The 25,847-nt window shown below is 37.9% G+C and overlaps 1 protein-coding gene across 8 annotated transcripts in view; it reads right to left on the reverse strand.

Annotated features, from left to right (window-relative positions):
* Window positions 1–25,847, reverse strand: part of LOC106883850 (uncharacterized) — a 64,486-nt gene that overhangs the window by 18,715 nt on the left and 19,924 nt on the right. For 4 of the 8 annotated variants that reach the window (XR_016242851.1, XM_089356360.1, XM_089356361.1 and 1 more), the window contains exons 8-19: window positions 23,942–24,011; window positions 23,275–23,401; window positions 22,154–22,306; window positions 21,075–21,509; window positions 19,177–19,503; window positions 15,222–15,349; window positions 13,403–13,552; window positions 11,810–12,075; window positions 9,818–10,042; window positions 7,300–7,460; window positions 5,216–5,346; window positions 4,374–4,449 (exon numbers count right to left, since the gene is read on the reverse strand). Coding sequence is in view for 6 of the 8 variants with exons in the window: in XM_089356360.1 (XP_089212486.1) it covers window positions 4,374–4,449; window positions 5,216–5,346; window positions 7,300–7,460; window positions 9,818–10,042; window positions 11,810–12,075; window positions 13,403–13,552; window positions 15,222–15,349; window positions 19,177–19,503; window positions 21,075–21,509; window positions 22,154–22,306; window positions 23,275–23,401; window positions 23,942–24,011 (2,249 nt within the window). In the remaining 2 variants the exon portion in view is untranslated. Of the gene's footprint in view, window positions 1–4,373; window positions 4,450–5,215; window positions 5,347–7,299; window positions 7,461–9,817; window positions 10,043–11,809; window positions 12,076–13,402; window positions 13,553–15,221; window positions 15,350–19,176; window positions 19,528–21,074; window positions 21,510–22,153; window positions 22,307–23,274; window positions 23,402–23,941; window positions 24,012–25,847 lie in introns of all 8 variants that reach the window. The other 4 variants (XR_001411166.3, XM_052970044.2, XM_052970045.2 and 1 more) reach the window with 1 other exon arrangement.

Consider the following 25,847-nt stretch of genomic DNA (forward strand, 5'->3'; position numbering starts at 1 on the left):
TCAACAGAACCAACTAAAATGTACCAAAATAAAACACTACTGCTATCACTATATCATTTACAACGTGGTGTCAAAAAGTTCCCTGACTAGTTCTGTAGTGCACCAACAGATGACAGCACATGGTTGTGTGCAGGATGAGAGCTAGCAGTGACCTTCATGAGGCAGTGTCTCGAGTGACATCACTGTGTTTACTTCCAAACTTGTGAAATTTGTGTTTTTGTGGTCACATGTATACTGTACTATGTGCTTTTTGTCATGGACAGGAAGCTGAAACAAAGGGCCAATGTGAAATTTTACATTAAACTTGGGAAGTCTGCTACAAAGACTTTGAGCATGCTTTGGCAAGCTTATGGTGATGAGGCAATGAGTCGTATGCAATGTTTTGAGTGGAACAGGTACTTCATAAGTGGAAGAACAAGCCTGGAAGATAATGAATGACCTGGAAGACCAGCCATAAGTGCCATCCCTGGAAATGTGGAGAAAACTCACCAGCTACTGCATGAGGATCATTGGAGGATGATCAACAACATTGCTGATAATACAGTTCTATATTTAAGAGATGAGGAATTATTTACATTTGTCGGATATTTGTCCTCATCTTGTTTGTTGTTAACACAACGTTTCGGCTGATATACCCTCCAGCCTTCGTCAGGTGTCTTGGGGAAATTTCGAACCTGGGTTCTCATTCCTAACGATGTTACTATTATTATTACTATTATTAATCAGGTCGCTGCAGTGAATCGAACTCGGAACCTTGGGATTAGTAGCCCGCGCTCTTAACCACTATGCCATATGCCCGTGGCCAATTATGGGGTGAATTTTAAGGCTTATAAATCTATTATTTTTCTATCCTTCCTCAATACCGGTTCCCATATGCTATTCATATCTGCGCTCGGTCTGCTTAGGAGGTTGTTGTGTCCTAGCATATGTGCTGCTTCTTTTAGTTTTCGTATTTTCCAGTGTTGTTCCCTGTCTATTATTTTAACTTCATCCCACAGGGGGAGGTGGTTTCCATTTTTCCATACATGATCAGCTATACCCGATTTATCAATATCTCCTCGTGTCACAGCTTTGCGATGTTCTTCTACCCTTATTTTGAGGGGACGACATGTTTCGCCTTTGTATAATCTACCACAGCTGCATGGGATGGAGTACACGCAGTTTTTGGTCATATTCTCTTCTGTTGGTGGTTTTACCCGAAGGAGATATTTGCGAAGTGATAGCGGTAAAGATACCGAAAGCTCAGGGAGATGAACTAAGGTGGAAGGTGAGACAGGTACTGGAGAAAGCGAAACTTCCCAAACCAAACATCACTAAGGAAGAAAAGTTGGCTATCAAAAGGCTACAAGGAGACAATTCCATCATAGTTCTCCCAGCGGACAAGGGAAATGCTACAGTGGTGATGAACAAGTCTGACTACTCCGAAAAATTGGCAAGTCTTATAAGTGATGGTAGCTACAGTAGAGTAAAGAAAGACCCAACTCTGAAAACAGAGAGGAAGTTGTCACAGATCTTGATCAAGAACAAGGATCACTTCACACCAATGAAGTACAGACAGCTGACTCAACACTACAGTAAACTACCACACATGTACGGTCTCCCTAAGATTCACAAGGAAGGTATTCCACTAAGACCTATAGTGAGCTGTAGAGGTTCAGCATGTCATCCACTGAGCCGCTTCTTGGTGGATATAATCAGTCCATTAGCAGGAAAGTCAACATCATACGTGAAGAATTCCACCCACTTCACAGAATTGATCAAGGATACCCCCATTGAATCCGACCAGATGGTGAGCCTAGATGTGATAAGTCTATTCACCAAAGTCCCAACTGGTGAAGCACTATTGGTGATTCAAGAAAAACTAGTGACAGACACCCATCTAAAAGAACGCACTAGTATACCAATAACAAACTTGATGGAAATGTTGACTTTCTGTGTAGAAACTACCTACTTCAGTATGGACACTGATATATATCGACAAGAAGAGGGTTTAGCTATGGGTTCGCCATTATCACCGATAATAGCCGATATATACATGGAATACTTCGAGAATTTGGCTTTAGGATCAACACCACTAAAACCAACCCTATGGCTGCGATACATTGATGACACCTTTATTCTCTGGCCCCACCAGCAAGATGTCCAAGTGCTGTTAGATCATGTGAACTCAATAAATCCATCCATACAGTTCACCATGGAAAAGGAACTGAACAATCAGCTGGCATTCCTGGACGTATTAATAACACGCACCGAGTATGGATTCAGGACATCCGTATATCGCAAGCCAACCTTCACTGGACGATACCTTAACTTCAATTCCCACCATCCATACAGTGTAAAGAGAGGAATTGCTCAGTGCCTTAAACACCGAGCAAAGAATATATAAGTAGCGACCGTGATACCCACCACGAAGAAATGATCAAGCTCAGTAACAATCTATTAAGAAACAACTACCCCAAGAACATACTATCTACTCCAATTATGAAGAAAAGAGAGGATGAAACCACTAAACTGTCTACAGTCTGTCTACCCAATGTGAAAGGCCTCTCCGAAAAGATACAAAAGATATGCGGCCCATATGACATCAGGGCAGTATTCAAGAGCAATACAACACTTCGCAAATATCTCCTTCGGGTAAAACCACCAACAGAAGAGAATATGACCAAAAACTGCGTGTACTCCATCCCATGCAGCTGTGGTAGATTATACAAAGGCGAAACATGTCGTCCCCTCAAAATAAGGGTAGAAGAACATCGCAAAGCTGTGACACGAGGAGATATTGATAAATCGGGTATAGCTGATCATGTATGGAAAAATGGAAACCACCTCCCCCTGTGGGATGAAGTTAAAATAATAGACAGGGAACAACACTGGAAAATACGAAAACTAAAAGAAGCAGCACATATGCTAGGACACAACAACCTCCTAAGCAGACCGAGCGCAGATATGAATAGCATATGGGAACCGGTATTGAGGAAGGATAGAAAAATAATAGATTTATAAGCCTTAAAATTCACCCCATAATTGCCCATGGGCATATGGCATAGTGGTTAAGAGCGCGAGCTACTAACCCCAAGGTTCCGAGTTCAATTCACGGCAGCGACCTGATTAATAATAATAATAATAGTAACATCGTTAGGAATGAGAACCCAGGTTCGAAATTTCCCCAAGACACCTGACGAAGGCTGGAGGGTATATCAGGGTTAACAACAAACAAGATGAGGACAAATATCTGACAAATGTAAATAATGTAAATAATGTTAACATTGCTGATGTTGTTGGTCTGTTGTATAGGTCTGTGCAGGCAATCCTAATGTCTGCAAAGAATTGGATTCTTCATGACGACAATGCACCCTGTCACCAAGCTCTCCTCACTCATGAGTTTCTCACCAAGAAGAACATGGTATTGCTTCCACACTGACCCTATTCACCAGATTTAGCATCTGCAGACTTCTGTCTCTTCCCAAAATGAAAATGCAGCTCAACGGTTGCTGTTTTAGTAATGTTGTCAAGATCAAGAGCGAATCACAGAAGGTGCTTGACTTGCTTACAGAAAACAAGTTCTTGGCCAGATTCTAAAAGTGGTAGGAACACTGGCACTGGTGTATTGCTGCACAAGGGGACTATTTTGAAAGAGATGATATTAAAACTTTAGTAAATGAGTTACGTTTCATTAAACATGACTAGTCTGGGAACTTCTTGATACCACCTTGTATATATAAGGGTTTCAAGCTGAGCTTAAACTTGTGATTTTGTTATTTTCATCATCGTCATTTAATGTCCACCTCAAACGATGCTGATTACGATGATGAAAATAACAAAATCACAAGTTTAAGCTCAAAACCATGGGATTCAAAATCTCAAGAATCATTCTTTTATTTTCTTTACTTGTTTCAGTCATTCGACTGTGGCCATGCTGGGGCACCATCTTGTAGGGTTCAGTCAAAAAAAATTGATTCCAGTACTTTTTTTTTCTAAGCTTGTTATTTATTTTATTGGTCTCTTTTGCTGGGCTGCTAAGTTACAAAGACATAAACAAATCAACACCAGTTGTCAGACAGTGGTGGGGGAACAAGCACAACACAAAGGCATACACACACACATACATACATACATACATACACACACACACACAACAAAGCTTACTTCAGTTTCTATCTACTAAATCTACTCACATGTCTTTGGTTGACCCATGGCTATAGTAGAAGACACTTACCCAAGATTCCACATAGAGGGACTGAGGACAGAACCATGTGGTTGGGGAGCAAACTTCTTACCACACAGCCATGAGTGTGCCCATTAACAATAGGTATTGTAAAGTTGCTTCAGTATGTAAAAGAAAGGAAGAAATGTAAAACAAAAAAAAAGCTTACTGGAAATCTGTATAGATGGAAAGCGCTCACTCTTTGTATCAGGCTTCAGTGGAGTACTTGTGCTTATTGATCGGGTCTGTGCAAGATACAAAAAGACAAGAGTACATTATAAAGATGTTTGTGTGTCAGACACTTATTAAATATAGTGATACTTCGGAGTATGAGTTTAATTTGTTCCATGACCGAGCTCGGTTTACGATTTACTCATTTTACAAATCAATTTTCCCCATTGAAACTAACTAAATAATAATTAATCCGTTCCAGCCCCCCAAACCCACCCCAAAATAACTTTTTAGGAGTTTTAAAACAGAAAAGGTGTAGTTACAAGTAAAATGACAATAAAAAGAGAATGCAAAAGAAATATGTAAACGGTTTTATTAACTGAATTACCTTAAAAATGGAACAATTTGTGCACGAGAAAGACAATAGAAAGGGGTGGAAGAGGATTACTGTTTAGAAGGAGAACCTCCTTCCATTAAGACTTCATGAAGAACAATTTCTGGCATTTTCTCTCTCACTTTGCTTAATTTAGGCTTTTTGGACACAACACACTTTCTTCACTTTTTACACTTGCAGATCATTTCATTAGTGACATATCAAGAGATGTTTGCCTTTTCCTGCCTTTCAAAATGTTACAAAAATGCACCAGAGTAGTGTCATTAAATAAAGCAGCTGCACGAACAATACCTATTTTTTCAGGATGATATTTTTCTACAAATTCAGAAGCATACTGCCTGATCAGCTCCTGTCAAACCTTCCCTCCCATGCCAGCATAAACGATGATGATGATGAATGAAATGATGTAAAACCAGGGTAAGAAAAACAAAAGTTAATACTTGTACCTGTCCAATTAGGCTGCTCTCATCATCAGCAATTAACGTACTTGGCTTCAAACCAAAACCCTGCTTTTGTCCATTGACCACTGCAGAAGCTGGCTTGGACGCTGACTGAGTCGGAAGAGTGATACTAGTATCTGAAGTAAAAACATAAAAAAAAACATTAAAAAAAGGAAGAAAAAAAAGAGACTAGCAGAAATAAAATATTTTGTTTCAAAAATCCAAAGACAAAGAAAAGGGTAAATTTCATTAAGCACTTTAGCATTTACATTGACTATATCAGACCCAAATATTATACCCTTGTTTCATGTTCCAACTCGCCAGATTCAGCCTTTCACACCTACCCTACAAAGTTGTTCTGAAAATAAACAATCACATCTTTGAAATTTCAAAGCTACAATTTGAATATATAAGCATTACATTTGACAGTAATCTGAATGCTATAGGGTTAACATATCATCTCATACACTGACATGATAAACTGTGAAGTGTAGATTAGAATTGATTCCATCCTAATAAATCACTGGTACTGATTTTATCAGTCCCAGAGGGAGAAAAGGCAAAATTTAAATTAAATAAAATGAAGTACTGAGTTAGAAATTTGACTTAGTGGTTCAAAAATTCATGTGCTACATTGAAAAAGGTTTAAAATAAAAATTAAAAAAAGGCAACAGATGGGTGATGAATATCCTGTGTGCAGAGAAATTCTTTTGCAAATTATAGTGCGACTTACAATGCGTTCCTTACCCATGATTTTTAACTGAACTGAATTAAGTTTTGCAAGTGTTTGACTAAACTTGACTATGGGGAAATTTGTGAGTTTGATTTTTCAAAAATCTTTTTTTCTAAGTATCACCATTATAGGTATAATGGATAAATTAAGAAATCAACTCGACATTTGAAGATAATCAAATCAAACTTTCATCACTTTAAGCCATTCACCCAATGAATATTTCAGCAAAATTTGGTGAAAATCTGTTCAGCTGTTTTCCAGTAATTTTGCAAGCACACAGACAAGGACAAATGAATACTATACCCTGCTTTCGCTTACGTGCACAGGGTAACAAAAAAAATATCTGAGAACATGTTCTAAAAAGTATACAAATAAGCATTGGTGTGGCAGTGTGGTTAAGAAGTTGGTTTGCCAATGATATAATTTCAGGTTCAATCCCACTACATGACACCTTGGGCAAGTGTTTCCTATCATAGCTCCAAGCCAATCAAAGCCTTGTAAGTGGATTTGGTGGATGGAAATTGAAAAAGCCCATCATATGTATATAGATGTGTGTGTGTGTACATGGGTGTGCATGCATGTGCACACATCTCTGTCTTGACAGTTGTAAACATATCATCATCATAAAAGCAGTGCCCATTTCAAATCTTACATGGAAACATGTCTGGCCATGGGAGAAGGAAAAAAAAAACCCACTTGGAAAACAGGTAAAAGTTAGCAACAAAAAGAGCATTCATCCAGCCTTAGAAAATCTGCCTCACTGAACTCCCTTTGACCCATGCAAACATGGAAAAATGAACATTAACCATTTAGCTTTCAGATCACTCAGTTAAATATGTGTTTTTACTCAAATTGTTTTGAATTAATCATGCATTATCTTATAGGTTTATGATTTTGATGACATGATTGTTTATTTTTAGAATGACATTGTGGGATAGGTGTAAAGGCTAGATTTGGCCAATATGAATGTAAAACATGTAGAATATTTGGACCAGATGTGGCTGGTTCACATGCTAAAGCGTTAAAAGAGTGGTGATGATCCATGAAGTAAAAGGTGTGTATAAGAAGCTCTGAATTTTTTTTAAATGTCATGTGAATTAATGTATTGAAATTCATTGATTGCATAAAAAAACAAATGGTATGAAACATTGAGTGTAGGTTTGTTTGTTCAGTGCTGATCAAGGGAACAACACTGATGGCTGTGTCCACTTCACCTGGCTGTTACAGTGATCACGTCAGACAGCAAACTCAAAATAACATGATCTGACATACATACATTGCACCTCACACAACCAGATACTGCACTTACAATATAGATCTTGGTAAAAATCACATGATACTGCTTATGGTAACTTACCTGGGGAGACTGATTTAACAAGGGGTACCACTCTCTTGGATAAGTGCTCTCGTAGTTGAGACTGCTTTAAAGGAGAAATGACTGTCACTTGTGGAGTCTCTGCTTCTGGCTGTGCCTTGTTTTCAAGGAGAGTATCAGCCAAACTGGATAGCTTGTTTTCACTGGTTATAAATAGAAACAAGATGAAAATATACATACAAATACCCATGCGAAAAAAAAAGTGCCTACCTCTAACTGTGGAGGGAACCTGTGGAAGAGGTAGGACACAGGAAGACATGGGATGAGGTGGTGAAACATGATCTTTGAACGTTGGATGTTATGGAGGCAATGACAAGTAACCAAGACCTTTGGTGATATGCCATGCTGGTATCACATAACAAGCACCTGTACCGGTGACATGTAAAAAGCACCCATTACACTCTTGGAGTGGTTGGCATTAGGGAGGGTGTCCAGCTGTAGAAACCATGCCAAATCAGATTGAAACCTGGTGCAGCTCTCCGGCTTACCAGTTTCAATCAAACCGTCTAACCCATGCCAGTATGGAAAACAGACACTAAATAATAATGGTTTTAAATTTTGCCACAAGGGCAGCAAGTTTGGGGGAGTGGGTAAATCAATTACATCAATGACAGTGTACGACTGGTACTTATTTTATTAACCTCAAAAGGATGAAAGGCAAAGTTGACCTCAGCAGAATTTGAACTCAGAACATCTTTGCCCAGCGTGATAACGATTCTGCTAGCTCATCACCATGACACTAAATAATAATAATGATGATGACTGCATCAAATGAAACTGTGACTCATTACAGAAAGCTATATGTTTCAGTCTATATAAACTTTTCAAATGAATGAGGTACCAGTTGAATTGATAGAATTTATAGTAAACAATGGAATAGGATGTCTGAGCATACAAGATCTCTAAATATACAAGATAAAGAAATTTAATTCATCATCAAACATCTCTTTTCCATGCTGACATAGGCTGGACAGGCTGACAGGATACAGTGAGTCACAAGGCTGTTCTAAGCGCAAGTGTCAGCTTTGGAATGGTCTTTATTGTTGGATGCCCTTCCTAACACCAACCACTTTACAGAGTGTGCTGGGCAATTTTTATTGTGCCACCAGCATAAGTGAGGTTGCCATGTAACCTGCATGACAGAGAAGTCCCAAGGTGCCATGCAGTTGGACTTAACCCAAAAGGGTGAAGACTCTCTTTGGTCATGAATGATCATGGGATGCATCTAGAAAGTTTCCCTCCAAGGCACAAGTCCCGGCAAGGTTGTTTATGGAAGACCAGCAGTCAACCATGCATACCAGCCTCCCCTCTCAACACCACCGATGTTATTCAAGGGAAAAGCAAAAGCCGATACAACTTGACACCAGTGACGTCAATGAGTGAACTGGAGTAACATGAAATAAAGTGTTTTGCTTGAGAACACAACACAGAGCCCGGTCCAAGAATTGAACTCACTACCTCATGACTGTGAGCCCCACGCTCTAGCCACTGAGTCATGTGCCTTCACTTGAACCCAAGAATTGCGTATATAATTGTGCATGCGTGCTTGAGTTTGCCTCCAGCACCAAAATATACTGTTGCCAAAACAGCTTGGATATCCAGTCAATGCCCAAATGGTCACACCCAACCATCTCAGCCAATGCTTACTACTACTACTGAGAACTGATGTCGTTTTCACTCCTACATCATCAACATCATTTAATGTCTGCCTTCCATTCTCAATTGTTTTGCAAAACATTCAAACAGTAAAAGTCCGAAAAAAAACTAGAGGTCTGCATCAGTAAATAAAAGGTATAACATGCTTACATAACAATATATTATACTGATTTCAAATTTTGGCACAATTTCGTGTGAGTTGGGTAAGTCAGTCGATTACATTTACCCAAGTGTTAGACTGGTACTTATTTTTATCAACCCTGAAAGGTTGAAAGGTAAGGTCGACCTCCATGGAATTTGAACTCAGAACATGAAGACGGGTGAATTGCTACTAAGCATTTTGCCCAGCGTGTTAACAATTCTGCTAGCTGCAGACATTAGTGGGATATATCACACTATTATGAGAAATAATAGAGAGTCTGTTTCGGGTAGGTTTGCTTATCTTTTACTTGTTCAGTCAATGGACTATGGCCATGCTCCAACACTGCTTTGAGTGGTTTAGTTAAACAAATCAAATTCAGCACTTATGTTTAAGCCTGGTGCTTATTCTATTTGGTTTCTTTTTATTAAACTGCTAAGTTGCAGGGATGAAAACAAACAAACAATGGTTGTCAGATGGAGGTGGGGGACAAACACAAAGACACACACACAACAGGCTTCTTAAAGTTTCTATCTACCAAATCCACTCACAAGGCCTTGATCAGCCCAGGGCTATAGTAGAAGACACTTGTCCAAAGTACCACACTGTGGAATTGAACCTGGAACCATGTGGTTGGGAAGCAAACTTTTGACTACACTGCTACAAGCAAAAAAAAAAAAAAGAAAAAAAAGTGAAATAACTTACCCAAGTTTGTAAGGAGAAAGGTTCTTGTAGCTCCAAGCATCTTTCTGATCGTATAAATGTAGGTCTTTCAAATTGTTCTGTACATTTTCAATAACTTTCTTCTGTTCATTGATAATATTGTGGTTTTTGCGGATAACTTGGTAAATGGTATTGCTGCCAGAAGGGCTAAATTTACTGGCAGTGTTGATTTCTTGAAGGGGCATATTACCACTCAGAGATGGTTTTCTACAAACAGAGAAAAGTGTATCAACATGAAGGCAAATACACACATACAAATATATAAATGATGATGATGAGATATATTTATACGGAAACTGCAGCTGGGTCTGTTGATGGGGATATCGAAATAACTGCTGATGGGTCAAAAGATCTGCATCACGAGCTCATTTACCTACAGCTGACTGAGTAGGTAGCTTCCCATCCCAAAGTGCACACAGCTCACTTCTACAATCAGCAAGGGTAGTGTGTATCCAAGAAATATTTTGTTAACTTGCCAAAACAGACTAAGGAATCTGGTGTGACCACTGACCTTGCCAGTTCCTTTCAAGTCATCCATCCTATGCCAGCATAGAAATCGGATGTATGATGATGATGATGACGATGACAATAGTGCTAAGTTAAGTCTTTCTATGAACATGAAGTAAATAACAGGATAACTGTTCTGCAATATACTTTTCCAAAGGATCCCGAAATCAACAAGATCAAGAGGATTTCAACCCATTATAGCTAAACCAAGTGGTCAGAGGAAAAGACAAAGTGAGAGGCCAATTATTTCTGGTGAGAAATCACATACCAATTATCATAAAAGAAAAGATCTCATTAGTCAAAGTACTTGTCTCTGATATAAAAAAAAAAGGCTTTGATTATAGGTCTGTTCAATTATGGGTTAAACAACAATATTAAAAAAAAAAAAAACTACAAATAATTCTTTCTAATTTTAACACAAGGCCAGCAATTCTGAAAAGAGAGAAACTATAAGATTAACCCCAGTACTTGACAGTTACTTTATTTTAGTGACCCCCACCGAAAGTTGACATATGTGGCTTTTGAACTCGGAATGTAAAGAGTTGGGAGATATGCCACTAAGCTAATGATTCTGCCAGCTTGCTGCCTTAGAACTACAAATAATAAAATATATATAAAGTTACTGATAATTAGCATCAATCACCTCGAGCAGCAGAATGACTATTTTCTAGGGAAGGCAGTGAATTACTAGTGGTCTATCTGCAGCTGTGTTATTGAATGTTCAATGGTGGTAATGAATGGTGCAAATTTGTCAAACCTTAGACAATGAACGAGAAGACTCATTAATCTTCTAGCATTTAAACCAGTTGTATCCAGCCCAAATATTCTATTTTATCTTCAAACAAACCAAATTTATGCTCTCACACCTAACCTATGAGGTAATTCTAAAATTTATTAATCATGTCATCAAAATCTTGAAGCTATGAGATAAAATAAAGAAACCCTTTGGTCATGAATGACCAAGGGATTCCACCTAGAAAGCTCCCTTTCAAGGCACAAGTTAGGCAAGGTTGTTTATGGAAGACCAACAATTACCCCATTCATACCAGCTCAAATTTCATTAAGGTCAACTTTGTTTCATTATTTTATTGTCATTGCAAAGATGAAAGGCAAAGTACTAGCCAGATACTGAATATAAGACAAGATAATTCCTTTACCAGCACCAAATGTAATAGGTTTCTACATTCTTAAGAGTCTCTAACGGTCGATGCATAACTCTAGCTTCAGGGTGTAAAATGGGCAAAAAACAATTCTCTCTTTTAAAAAAAAATGGTGTTCTATAGTTGAGACACAGGCATAGACATGAGATTTTAAACAAGGTCTCTGATCTAAGGGTAGCTTCTTACCCATCCACACTATTAGTTGTAGAGGCCCTGCAAAATATTGTGGGCATTGCTCTTCCTACTCCTGACTATGCTATAAAAAAAAATTAACGAAAGTACAAAAATAAACTTAGAGATATTTTACTTGTTTTTTGTTGAGCGCTGTTTTTGGAAGAGTTCCCATTGTTCATCCAAGACAGTATTAATGTCAGTCAGTCGATTGGAGACAGCCATCAACTGTTGTCGTAGCATATTCATTTTGTCAACACTGGCAGGATCTAATGGCTGTAAACGCAGCATTTTGTGATAGTTGACGTCTCGATGGTACCGGTTCTTAACGCGACATTCTTCCAGGATACCAAACATCTCAAACACAGATAATTTCTCTGCATCAATTTCTTTGTGCACAATCTTTAAAGAGAAAAAGCAGGTAGTAGATAAGAAACTAAAACCAAAGCAACAATTGGAAATATTGATTCACCACACACATTTTCAATTATAATACTGATTTTAAATTCTAGTACAAGGCCAGCAATTTCAAGGGGGGGAGGGGGGTAAGTCGATTACATGGACCCCAGCACTCAACTTGTACTTATTTTACCAACCTCAAAAGGATGAAAGGCAAAGTTGACCTTAGTGGAATAACATGAAAAGGGACACAATGCCGCTAAGCATTTTGCCTAGTGTGCCAATAACTTGTCACATTCTTGACTTGATTGCTGCCTTATTTTCAGTTATAATATTGATGTCATTGTCATCATTTAAGACTCACTTTTCGAAGTTTGCATGGCTTGGATGAAGCTTACTGAGGTGGATTTTGTATGGCTGGATATCCTTCCTGTTACCACCCTCATCTGTTTCCAAGTGAGATAATATTTTGTCCTGAGCAGATATATCCCAGGAGATTGGAAGCAAAGGGCACCACTTGCATGACAATGACGCTTGCAACTATTACATGATGTCAGGGCAAGAATACAGTAGCACACACACACACACCATTATCATTCAAAGTCTGCTTTCCAAGCTGGAATGGGTTGGAATGGTTTGACTGAGAACCAGCTGGATGCAGAGTTGTGTCAGGCCCACAAACAAAACACACACACACACACACACACACACAAGAGGCTTCTTTCAGTTTTTGCCTACCAAAGCCACTCACAGGGCTTTCATCAGCTTGCAGTTATAGTAGAAGACTCTTGCCCAAGTGCCTTGTAGTAGGACTGAACTTACAGTTATGTGGTTAGGAAGCGAACTATTTAATGACACGGCCACACCCACATCTATTGCTGAAAATTGAATACTGTTCTGTAGTTTCTAAACAAACAAGAAGTCACTTCAGACCAAATTAAGAACATGACAAATTACTGGCCCATCACCAGCATTACATCTTGTCTTTTATGAAAAAGACATAACAATCCTGATCCAATCCATTTTCCAATAAATAGGTGCAATGGATAGGTACAATTTTCTGTCACAAGAAGTGGAAGGACAGTATAATTTACTAGTACGCTTTGTTTTCTCGTCAGGTTGTGGATGTGGGCCATAATACTGCATGGTCAAGTTTTGGCAAAATCAATTACAACAACGTCAGAATAAATGTAAGTAATGAGGTAGTTTAACACCTCAGCTTCCCACTTTAGTTCCACATGGAAAACCTAAATTTTGGCAAGATATTATGCAAAATATCAAGAGCTTCAGAGAGAGAAAAAAATGAATTCAATTTGATTGATCAACTGACCTGAGTAATGTTTTTGATCTCTTTACAGAATCCAGTCATCTGCTCAGTTTTGGCTTTCAGGAAGCGTTTCTCGTCTTCAGTTCCAACAGTTGAGAAGCAAGTCTTTGATCGAACTTTGAGTTCATTCATTTCTTGCTGGAAGTGGTTGATCTATAAATTGGCAAAATAATAAAAAAATAATTACAGGTTTTGTAGATTTTTATCTTACTTTTCTTTTGTATTTTTTTTACTAGTAAACTACTTTTGTCAATTCTGATGGCTATTTAACAGTGACCTCCCCATATTACATTTTACTGGGTTTTTTGAAAGAAAATTACAACAGGTTGGACAGGTTTCAAACTTCTTTGATTATAGATCTACTTCATCAGGATTGAACTGGGGTGAAACAACAGGTTTTTAAACTGTGTTAGATAGATTTTCCATTTATTTATAAGACTACATTTTCCTATATTTTCTGTGGATTTGAACTCTTATCTCAGCTAATTTTTTGAACTAAGGGGAAAAAAAGTAAGAAACCTTGAATTTGTTGAAACATCAATTGGAGTCTGGTGCAGCTCCCCAACTTGCCAGCTCTGGTCAGATCATCCAACCCATGCCAGCAGGGACGATGGACATTAAATGATAATAATGATGATCAACTAGGTCTAAATGATTATATTATAAATCCATCAGAGGAGGAACAGTATCAATGAATTTAGGTACCCTCTCAGATTGGTTGGATTGAATTCACTGATACATCTTTCCTAGCCTGCACATCTTCAAGGAAACAACAGACGTGGAGGAAACAGGTCTAGACCAAAAGCTTACAATAGAGTGAACCCAACAGGTACCTCAGAAGCTGGTGATGATGTTAAACCAGGTGGCATATCAGCCAATACTTGTGCAAAACCAATTAAATGTGTATATGCATGCATCTGTGTGAGTATGTCATTGTGTACGAACATGCATACTCCTCCTATCATCATAACTGTTGTAAGAGGAGCATGATAATTAGAAATCTCTGAGGTCAGAACAGTTCTTTATAATTGGAAAGGGATATAACGATAGCAAGCATAGGTACTACCAGATAAATGTGATGCTTAGGGTACCCTTAATATACAAAAAGATAAGACGATCACAGGCCAGAATACCTTTATCATAGGTCTGTTCAGTCAATGCTACAATTGTCAATGAGAGTCTCTTCAGTGACTTGACTAACTAGATGTAGTAGCCAAGTCTTCCTTAATTCATACTTTGTCTTAAAAAAGAGAATCTCATATTGGATAAGGCTGTCCTATATATAGGGTAGATGGTAAAGACCCCCTTTGGTCAAGAATAACCATGGAATTGCACCTAGAAAGTTCCCCTCTTGGGCACAAGTCTGGGCAAGGTTTTTCATGGAAGACTAGCAGTCAGCCATGCATACCAGCCTCCCCTCTCCACACCACCGATTTTATCCACAGGAAAGGAAAAGGCCAATACAGCTTGGCACCAGTGATGTTGCAACTCATTTCTACAGCTGAGTGAACTGAAGCAATGTGAAATAAAAGTGTCTGGCTGAAGAACACAACACAGCCCGGTCTGGGAATCAAACTCACAACCTTATGACTGAGCCTGATGTTCAAACTTACTGAGCCATGTGCTTTCACTTCAGTCTCTATATATATATATATATATATATACACACACCGAATGTAAAACAACAGAATTGCTAAACCTGGATCATCTTTAATCAAGCATTTTTAATCTTAGGACTGACCTTGGGTTAAACGGCATCAACTATTATCACTACCACTACTACCACCATTCCCATGCAACTGAAGAACACATGTATATTCACCTCTTCCAATATGTTTTTTGTAAATGTGCTGTCAAGAGCTTCACTAGTGCTTGTCTGTGGCTTGCGTTCTACCTCAGTATTTGAAACCATGCCACCAGATTCATTGCGTTTAACAGGTTTTTGAGCACCTAGTCAAAAATAGATCAAAATGAAAATGATGCAAAAAAATATAACAAACAACTTTTAACCAAGATTCACCTTTCACTAGTTTCTTAAACATGAAATACGAAACTAAGTTGATGAAAAAATAATGGTTACTAAACAAAAAAGTACTTCCTGCCCACCTGGGCTATTCTTTTTAAATTCAACTTTTGAACTGCTGATGCTAGTCTGTAGAGTTGTGAGAATTCAAAATTTCAAGAAAAAAATATATATAATAATCATCATCGTTTAATGTCCGCTTTCCATGCTGGCATGGGTTGAACGGTTTGACTGACAGCTGGCAAGCCAGAAGGCTGTACCAGGCTCTTTGTCTGCTCTTTCTTTTTCATGGGAGAGTTGCAGATTTTTTCAATCTCCAGCAGTAGTATTTTCAGGCGGGACTTTTCACTGCTTTTAATTTTTAATTTGTTTGTTTAGGCGATTTGAAACTTTTGTACGCCGTCTCATAAGAACTTTCCTCTCCCTTGAGATTTTGTTCTTGTGTACAGTGGCCTTTCTCTCCGGGACACATTTGTAGCATATGGCTTGCATTACAGACATGAATTGTTGAAGTCTCATGTCGCTATCCAGTGAGGAGAGACATTTAGGCTAGTTTTGTTTGAGGATCTCTTTCTCAATTTGTTTCCAGTTTGCCTTATGGAAGTTCAAATTGGGAAGATTCTGAGAGTTTCTTGTAGGTTGCATGTCCATGGTTTCCTTTGGTCTGTACATAGTCAGCTCTACCATGTTGCGATCCGAGAGTAGCGTCGGTGTCACTTTCACATTATGGATGAGATGCATATTATTTGTGAAGCAGAGATCCAGTATGTTACTCGCCCTGGTTGGTTGGAGTACTATTTGCTCCATGTACAAAGTGTTGATGAGGTTCAGGAGGGACTTCACCTATCCTTGTTCATATTGCGTCATTCCTGGGAGAGAAAGGCCCTCGGGCCATCTGACATTGGGCAGATTGAAGTCTCCCATTAGAAGTACACTTATATGTTGTTCTAATGAGACTAAAACTTCTATTTTTGTAAGACAGTCTTCAAACTTGCCTACATGATTTGGTGCATCGGGAGGGTGATATGTAGCACATATAACCACACTGAGTTGTCTTAAATGTACAATTAGTGTGTCACATACTGAATTTGAGTGTGACAAAAGGACCTGGGGTGTGAGGTCTTCACTGATATACATAGCAACTCCACCTTGACTCCTTTCTTTCCTGTCGGTCCGTAATATAACATACTGTGGTATGTGTATTTCTGAATTTGCTATATCTGGTTTCAGGTGTGTTTCCGTAAGTGCTATGCATAACGCTTGATTGCAAACAACAAGGTCTCTCAAGAAAGGGATTTTTGTCTTGTTACTAAGTGATAACAGTCCTCTGATGTTCAGTAAGAGCACCGATGTGATGTGTGTGTTGTTGCAAATGGTGCCCACCTTAGGTCTATTTGCTGTGGTGATCTTGTGTATTGGGGATAGTCCCATCTGTGAGATTGTAGCCAGGTTAGTTGCTGTACCATCTTTTGTGCCATGCACAAAAAAGATTGTTGTTCAGCAGCTGCCCTTTCAACATGTTGATAGGTCTGGTCCGTAGCACGCACTATATCTGCGTACCTCCATTTTGGGGCAGGTGGTGCGTAGTCCTTTCCTTTTGGCAGGTGGTTTCTGCCCTGTTTCATGTTTATGTGGCGGGGTCTCTGGTGTGCAAAACGGCAGCCTGCACCTTCCTCTCCATACCAGCAGACACCTTTCAAATAGAATTTGCATATTCGTGTGTGCTGTCTCCATCTATCCTTTTTGTTATATGGGTAGTCAGTTTTGCTTCTTTCTTTGGCTGTTTCATCTTTTGTTTTTGTTTTAGTTTTTCCTGCTTTTAATTGTTCTTTTTTGGCTCTTTCACCTCCATGGTTTTTCATTTTGACGGTGGTAGGCGCATTTGCACTTGGGTTTGCATTTGGGTTTAATTTCCGGGCAGGTTTCTCACTTGAATCTTCTGTTTTCTTGAGTGTCTACCAAGTAGGAGTGACATCTTTCATCTGTATCCGTGCCTCCATCCTTGTCATCTTTGCTGTGTCCATTATCAAAGATGGCATCAAGAGTACTGATATGGGATCGTATGAGAGCATAGGAGCATGTAAACTCCTGCTTCTTTCATTCTATCTGTGCTAATGTTCTGGTGTAACCATTACTCTTCAGCGCAGCAGTGATTATGTTGCTTGGGTTACCGCCTTCAACACAGCGCCAGGTTCTCAAAAACAATGCCAATTCCATGCTCTTCCAAGTTCTGAATATTTTTGTGGATAATTTATTTATTTATCTATCTATTTATTGAATTCATAAAAATCTAATAAGTAAATACACTAAAAAGACCTATAATAAAAATCAAAAAAGTACAAAGTAATAAATATTAAAATAATAAAAATGACTACACATGCTTCATAACCATATTTTCAAATAGAAAATAAAATAAAAATCAAATCAATTGAAAATCAATTCTATTCAAAAATATAGCTAATCTTCAGGTCAAAATAAATAAAAGAAAAACACTTAACAATATTACTGAAAATAAATGCAATACTTATTTTATCGAAGCTTTAGTGTGAGTAGAATATCAGTAGGAATGCTTAATTCTGAAGAGGGGTTGCAACGTTGTTTTGTCAATCATAGAACAAAATTAGAGGTAAAACAAGATTATGTGACTTATCTATGGCAAATTACAATGGCTCAGTTAAGTATTTTAATTTTAACAGCCTTTGTGATTCACACAGAAATCAATACTAATGCAACAAGAGATCTGTAGTCCTCCAACTAAACTTAGGCAGCCTCGAGAATACGCAGCAAAGTCCTTCTCAAATCACAATCTATTATCTTGAAAAAGGAAAAGAGCATATTCAATAATGTAGTTCTAATTACACTATATCTTGAATAAATCCATGGTGGTCACAGGTTGAACGCCTTTATCATCGGTCTGCTCAATCATTTGATAAGTGCTGACATCTATATAACTGAGTATGCCCTAAGAGGTGATGTCCTAATATGGTTTCATCTAATGACTGAAACTAGTGAAAACAAAAAAAAGATTTCGTCAGAAGTACAAACAAAAGCTAAATGATTCAAATTGTGATTAAATTAAACTTCAATCTGTTAATTACCATACAACAAAGAGTATGATATATCTATTTGTGGAAACAAAATGCTTAACTTTCTGTATCCCATGCTAGCTGGCATGAATTAAATGGTTTGAAAGGATCACACGGGTTTAAAGGATTGTGTTGTGCCTCAATGTCTCTTTTCACATGGTTTCTATGGTTGGATGTTATTCCTAATTCCAGTCATTTTACAAAGTGTACTCGGTGCTTTTTTTCATGTCACCAGCACTAGTAAGGTTGCTGAGTAGCTCATAAAACACAACCTCTTGACAGAATGGAATGGTATTGAGGGAGAAAGCTTATTTCAGGTGTTGAGAAACAAGTGTATGGCAGAGGTAGAATAGGTGTCTCTTGCTGCAGAAGAGATACCGGGCTACTCTGACAGGAAAAGAAGAGTAGATGATGATGACAGCAGCAACAGTGGTGGTGGTGGTGGTGGTGGTGTGTGTATGCTAGAAGTGGTTTTCCATCTATTAAAGGCCATATCTCAGTAAAATAAAGTGTGGTTGGCTTGAACAAATAATGCCTTTTTTGTAGGGCTAAGTTTCAATGCTAAGGAATCCATAATGAACTTGACAAACACAACAAAAGAAAGGAGAGAGAGGGAAAGATAAAAGCAGGCAAACAGATAGACAGAGAGAGCTTTGCTGAAGACCAACCTGAAGCAGACCTCATTACATTGTTCTGAGGTACAAGAGGTTTTGTAGGAGTGGTTGATTGTGCAGGTAATGACACTTCAAACTTGGCTGGTTGCTTGGGCTGTGCTGACACACCACTAGTATCAGGTTTGTTAACTGTTGTAGCCGGAGGTGGTGTAGCTTTAGCTCCAAAACCGAAACCATGTCCAGGTGAACTGATGGTTGTGGCCGCAGAAAATTCAGGCTGATTGGATCCGATGTTTGAAGATGCCGCCCCAAATAATGAAGGTTTGTTATTTTCTGGAAGGGTACTTGCTCCAAATAGTATTGGCTTCTCATTATTAGATTCTAATGAACAAAAAAAAGGTTTTGCTGAAATCAATAAGAGTTCAAAGTGGTATAAATGATAAATGTAAAACAAAGAAACAAGACAATTAAAAAACAAATAAAACAAACAGAAAGGTAATGCACAGTAGATATGGCTGTGTAGTAAAGAAATTCACATTCCACAACCATGAGATTGTGAGTTCAATCCCACATCATGTTGGCTTTCATAAAGGTCTTTTTCCACAGCATCAGGTTAACCAATCAATACATAGAGAGGTGAAATTGATAGATGGACAAATATGCAGGAATGTCATATATGGATGTGTGTGTGTGTGTGCATGAGTATACCCAAAATTATATGATGGAAAATATTTAGCTTTGTGATCTGTTATAACAACCACAACTGGAGATATACTGGGACAGTGAGATAGATTTACACACAAAATCCTTGACCACATTCAGAAAAAGAGCACCTGATTGACTGGCATAAAATCACTCAGATGTTCTCAGCCTAAGGCTTACAGTCATGCTGTCACCTTTCTCTGTCTTTTCTACTACAGATATACCAATGATTTTCCAGGAACTGGTTTGACACCTCCATTAATCTGGAGAAATCATGAGGAGGCCACCAGTCTACAACACTACATGATCACAGGTGACATCAGGTGTACCAAGTGTTTACATGCATTATTTTACACTGGACTTGTGAGTGATGATAAAAAAATTTTAAGAGATCTTCTATGTATTAGCTTAGGCTACTACAGGTAAGATAACTGAGAGCATTAGTGACAGTGTCAAGCACAAACACCAATTGATATCAATTTAAGATTAAGTTGGACTGTTGAGAAAAATGGACCGTAACTGTAGTTACATGACATAATTAGTAATTAATGCATAATTAGTAGGACCAGCAAAATGGTTCATCTGTCAAGGCTTTAGAACCAAGGACACTGAAAAATTAATGATGTGCATGTGTAACTATAATGGCTCCTATTTCTCAGTGATAGTTGGACTCCTACCATAACCAGCTTCTTAACCCTGAGGAGATGACAGGGCTGATCTATTGGTCAAAAAGTTGAATGAAGAAGATTGTATTAGTTCATACAATTTCATACAGGAATATATATAGTTTTATATATGTAAAGTAAGTACTTCATTTTTTATAATTCTTTAAAAAAATAAATGCATGCTTTCTGTAGGGCTTGTGAAAAGGGCTCTGTCTTCTTGGCACTCAAACTCTAAATGAGGATCTGTCTCCTAGAATGAAGTAGCCATCGCCAAGACACTTTTAACAAGAGGTCTGCCCCAGTCAGAGATGATTTGGGAGTCAATCAACTAAACTAGATATATAATGAACCAATGAGGGAGATCCTATGTGGTCGCTTGATCTCCTGGGAATAGCAGCCAATATATTTCAAATCACACCACACCATCTTAGAAGGCAGAGCACATTGGAAAATGTGCTCTTAGACATATAAGATCAATTGGTCATGGCTAGAATATTGGATAATAGACCTGCTAAACAACAACAAACACCATCAGAGATAAATTTATGGAAGAGCATGAAGGTAAAGCTATAATGCAAAACTTACTGTTATTGGAAGCTGGGTTAAACATGGGTACAGTTGAGGTTGGAGCAGGAGCTGATGTTGTAGCTGCAGCTGGGGCTTGCATGAATGGCTGAGCAGAAAATGAGAAAGAATTTGGTGCTGATGTACCAGCTAGAGGTTTAATTTCTGCTACAGAACTGGTGCTGCTAACGGCAGATGCATCTGGGCCTGAACTAGTTTTGAATTCTGGTGAAGGTGTTGGTAATATACCTTGAGATTGCTGTGGCTGCAGCCCAAATGTTGTAGTAGTAGAAGAACTCCCAGTGAAACCGAATAGGCTTGGCTTTGACTGTCCAAACTGGGTCTGGTTCAAGCCCTGTCCTGCAGTGGAAGCACTAGTTGATGTTGACCCTACGTTAGGCTGCTGACCCATGAGTGGTGGGCCAGACGAATTTCCAAAGACATTAGTACCTAGAACTAACAAGTAGAAATTTGCATAAAATAAATATCAAAAAAAAAAATTCAACACTGGAATTACCTTGACAAACACTTATCAAATTTAAATATCTTATATAATAATGCATGCACATACATACATGTACACACATATAAATGATGATGATGACAAGTTGACATAGTATATAGTGTAAACATTCAAAAATCACCATTATCTTTCTAAATCCTGCTGCAGTTTACATGGAATTTTAGGTTCTCCAAAGTCATCTTGGTGTATACATTGACCTACCTTTTTTTGGCTGTCTGAAAAATTTGGCTTTTATACCAGAAAATATTGTATTAAAGAAAGAAAGTTTTATATAATCAGTGGAAAGATTAAATGAAAAAATAATCTGAAATCATTAGTGGTTAGGTTCAAATACTGTAATAGCTGAGAAAAAAAAAGGAGTAATTGCATAACATTAAGAAGCCTTAGGTTAAAAAATAACTCCTTCCTTGTCATCAGAGCATCAAATCTCACAGTAATAAAACTGATAAAGCATGTTCAAGTCTTGATTTGACTTGCTGTTGTTATATCAGCTTCACTACAAAACAAAAACAAGTTCCACAGAGGCTAATTTTTGCAAAAGGAAAGTGTTGCAGATGAAATCATAGAAGCTTCTTACATATTTGAGGACGCAATCCTGACGGGTTCAGTGCTTCACATGGAGCAGTTATGTTGACAGCTGCCTTGTGTTTGTAAACCATGAAGAATGGGACTAAAACACCATCTGTAGACAGCATCATCATCACAGGGAAAGGTCCTATCTCTGCCTCATCTGAAAAATATTTAGTGATAAAATGAATTAATATTGGATTGTAAATTAGACAACAGAAATGCAATTTAAGCACTACCAATAAAATGAGGTTTCAGTATATGAAAGGTCTGTTCTGCAATAACAGTTTACATATAATCAAGATAATAATTGGTCAGTTTTCCAACCATAGATCACAAATTGTGATGGCATTGACTAGTCAAATCTCCAATTAAATACCATATTCAGTAACAGCTGCAACTGCTAAGTCCTACAATCATGCACTAACTCAAGTTAAGATATATTGTCTGATCAGAGTTAGCTACTCCTGTATTTTCTAAGTTTCATAACAGGATATATTTTCTATTATATATGACTATGCTACTTCACAGGTTTATATAACTCTTTTGATATTTGTCTAATAAGCAGCAGATAAATCTGTGCCTTCCAATCTTTTAAGGATGGTACACTTTTGTATCACTAAAAACAGGGCTATAAATACACTTTTTGTTCTAATATTGAATTTTCGTTTTCATGAACCAAAGATATTCAATAACTAAGGACTATACAAGGCTCTTCAATGTCAATACTCATTCCTTGAATAGATTTTGGAGTTTTACAGATTTATAATGCTCCAGAAACAATCTGATGTCTATGAATTAAGAGAATAATATTTTATTCTAAAAGGTTAGATAAATACTAAGATGTTCCAGTAATGATTCTATTACTGGCACAATAAACTTCTCATTAGTTACCCATAGACAACCTTTCTCCTGACTTCAGAGAGCAAATCAAGATTATGTATTAGCTTGTTCTCAATTACTTTTGTTTAACCTGACAGGAGTGGATATGTATACCTACACTATAATGTTAGACACATCACTCATTCATTAATGCATGTACAATATAGTTATAATGCAATTACTACAGCTTCTTGTATATATGCATATGTGATAAATTCAATAGTAACTTCTGTAAAGTATAGCACTTACTAATGGTTATCCGTTTTTGGTTTGAATAGTCAATTGCGAGCCCAACAGGAAAACTATCACATTTCTCTGCTGTTAAGGGAACTTCAGCACGTGCACTATCTTCTAGCATGCAATGGTCCCAAGATTTCTAGAAAAGGGTAAGAGAATGAGATTGTTTTAAAGACATACAACAGGAAGTTAAAAATACTTTTAGACAAAAACTATTCACTATAATCTTTAACAATAATAATTTCCTATAGTGACAAAACTTATACAAATGTATAAGGGAGGAAAACAGTTGACTGAATTGATACTAGCACATGGCTTACACATATTTCAGCAAAGCAAGGGAACAAGAAAAGAACATTACAAAAGTAACACACAGAAAAGTTCTGATGTGCCTTACACACACAACAACAGGGGTAATAATCTCTCACACTGATATAAAGTCACAAATTTGTGAGGGAGATGGCAATAAACTGATTGATATTTATTTTATCAACCTGGTAGGAGAAAAGCAATGTCACCAGTTTGAATTTTAAATGTAGACTGTCAGGTTTTAATACAGTGAATGGATCTGGTGATCTACTATTTCTTTTATTCCTTCTTTCACCAGTGAGGGAAACCAGTTCATGGATATTAATTTTTTTCACACCAACTGTTATAGGAACAAGAGGGAGATACTTACTTCTGTATCTAAGTTTCTGGCAATAATAGCAGCTTCTAAAGAATTGCTTGAAGCCAAAACAACCATGTCCCTAGTGACAAAAAGGAAAAATGAAATTTGAAGATTAAAAATACAAACACCATCAGTCAACATGCATTTTTTCATGTCAATATGGGCTGGTCAATGACAGTATCTGGCGAGCTGCACCCAATTTCAGTGTCACTTTGGAATGGTTTCTACAGTTGGATGCCCTTCCTAATACCAACCACTTTACAGTGTGTACTGAGTACTTTTCTCCTGTCACTGGCACTCATGAGATTGCCAAGTGACTTGCAAGACAAAGGGAAATTTTGTCAGTTCCACAAAGCATTTCTGTTACTGGTACCACATAAAAAAAGCACCTAGTCTACTTTGTAAAAAAGTTGGCATTAGGAAGGGTACCCAGTCATAAAAACCATGGCAAACGAGACCTTGCTGATGTTACGTAAAAAGCACCTAACCTACTCTGTAAAGTACTTGGCATTAGGAAAGGCATCCAGCTGTAAAATACATGCCAAAACAGACAGTTGAACTTGGTCTGACAGGAGCTGGCTCGCTAGAGGACTGCACTATCCAACCCATGCCAGCATAAAAGATGGGCTTTAAATGATGATGATGATCAGAGTTCTATATTAAAGATCTGTATAAGCACTTATTGACCTAACAAAGTTTGTAGAAAATATTTCACGTTTGTTACAGATTCATAAAAGCTAAGTGAACTGAAGCCATGTAGAATAAACCAATCTGTCCTAAAGCAATAAAATACCTGCAGCATATCCAAAACCATGAACTCGTGAGCCCTTCCTAATGCCAACCACTTTACAGAGTGGACTGAGTGCTTTTTACGTGGCACCAGCACCAATGAGGTCTGTTTTGGTATGGGTTTTATGGCTGGATACCCTTCCTAATGTCAATCACTTTACAAAGTAGACTCAGTCACCGTCATGTTAAATTCACTTTACTTACTGGTACAGGTGAGATGGGCCATCGAATCTGAATCAGTTCTTATTCGAGGCTACACAACACTCCAAGTAAGGTTGGAGGGCCACATCTTGTTCATACATTTTGTTTTTACAAAGTCGAATGCTCTAACATTAACCACTTTACAGAGAGCAACAGGTGCATTTTATTATAGCATCAGTACTAGAGAATTTATAAGGTCCTCAGCAAAACTAAAGGCTCATTTCAACCCCATATTCTTCATTCCAACCACTCTACTAAATACACCAGTACTAATGGTGTTGCCTTGTAATCCATAAAGTGAAAACGTCTTCATTACATCCAATACCAAGGTGGTGGTTAGAAGACTGGATATTGTCAGAAGATGAACTAGGGTGAGAGGGTCAAAGTAGCCAGAGTGTGAGAAGAGAGAAACTGAGTGACTGGGATGAGAGGATAGTAGACAGAAATAGCAGACTATAATGCAACAGAGAGAGAGAGAGAGAGCAAATGATAGATACTAGTAGAGAGGGGTAATGGCTGGAGTGATGCAAGAGGGAGTGAAACGTAACAATGCAGAAGGGTAACAGTGGAGCTTATCAGATCTGATGCAATACGTTGTTATGCAGGCACTGTAAAGGGAGGGAGGTAAAAAAGTGATGAGAACGATGATAGTGGTGGTAGAGGACTGAATATGGACAGATTGAATCAATGGCATCTCTTGTTACACAGTAACATGGTATGGTGAAGAGGAGATATGATGAATAAGAGAAAGAGAGTGTGATAGAGATAAGAGGGTATCAAAGTGATGAGAGGCAGGTGGCACCCATTAACACTATAATGTAGAGAGACCCAAATGTAGATATATTATACGTCCTGGCCTCCACCACCATCACTACAACTATTACTACCACTATCATTTTAACAGTCATTACAACATGCTTGCAAG

This window comes from Octopus bimaculoides, chromosome 8, assembly GCF_046866305.1.
Source record: "Octopus bimaculoides isolate indiv1 chromosome 8, ASM4686630v1, whole genome shotgun sequence".
NCBI lineage: Eukaryota > Metazoa > Mollusca > Cephalopoda > Octopoda > Octopodidae > Octopus > Octopus bimaculoides.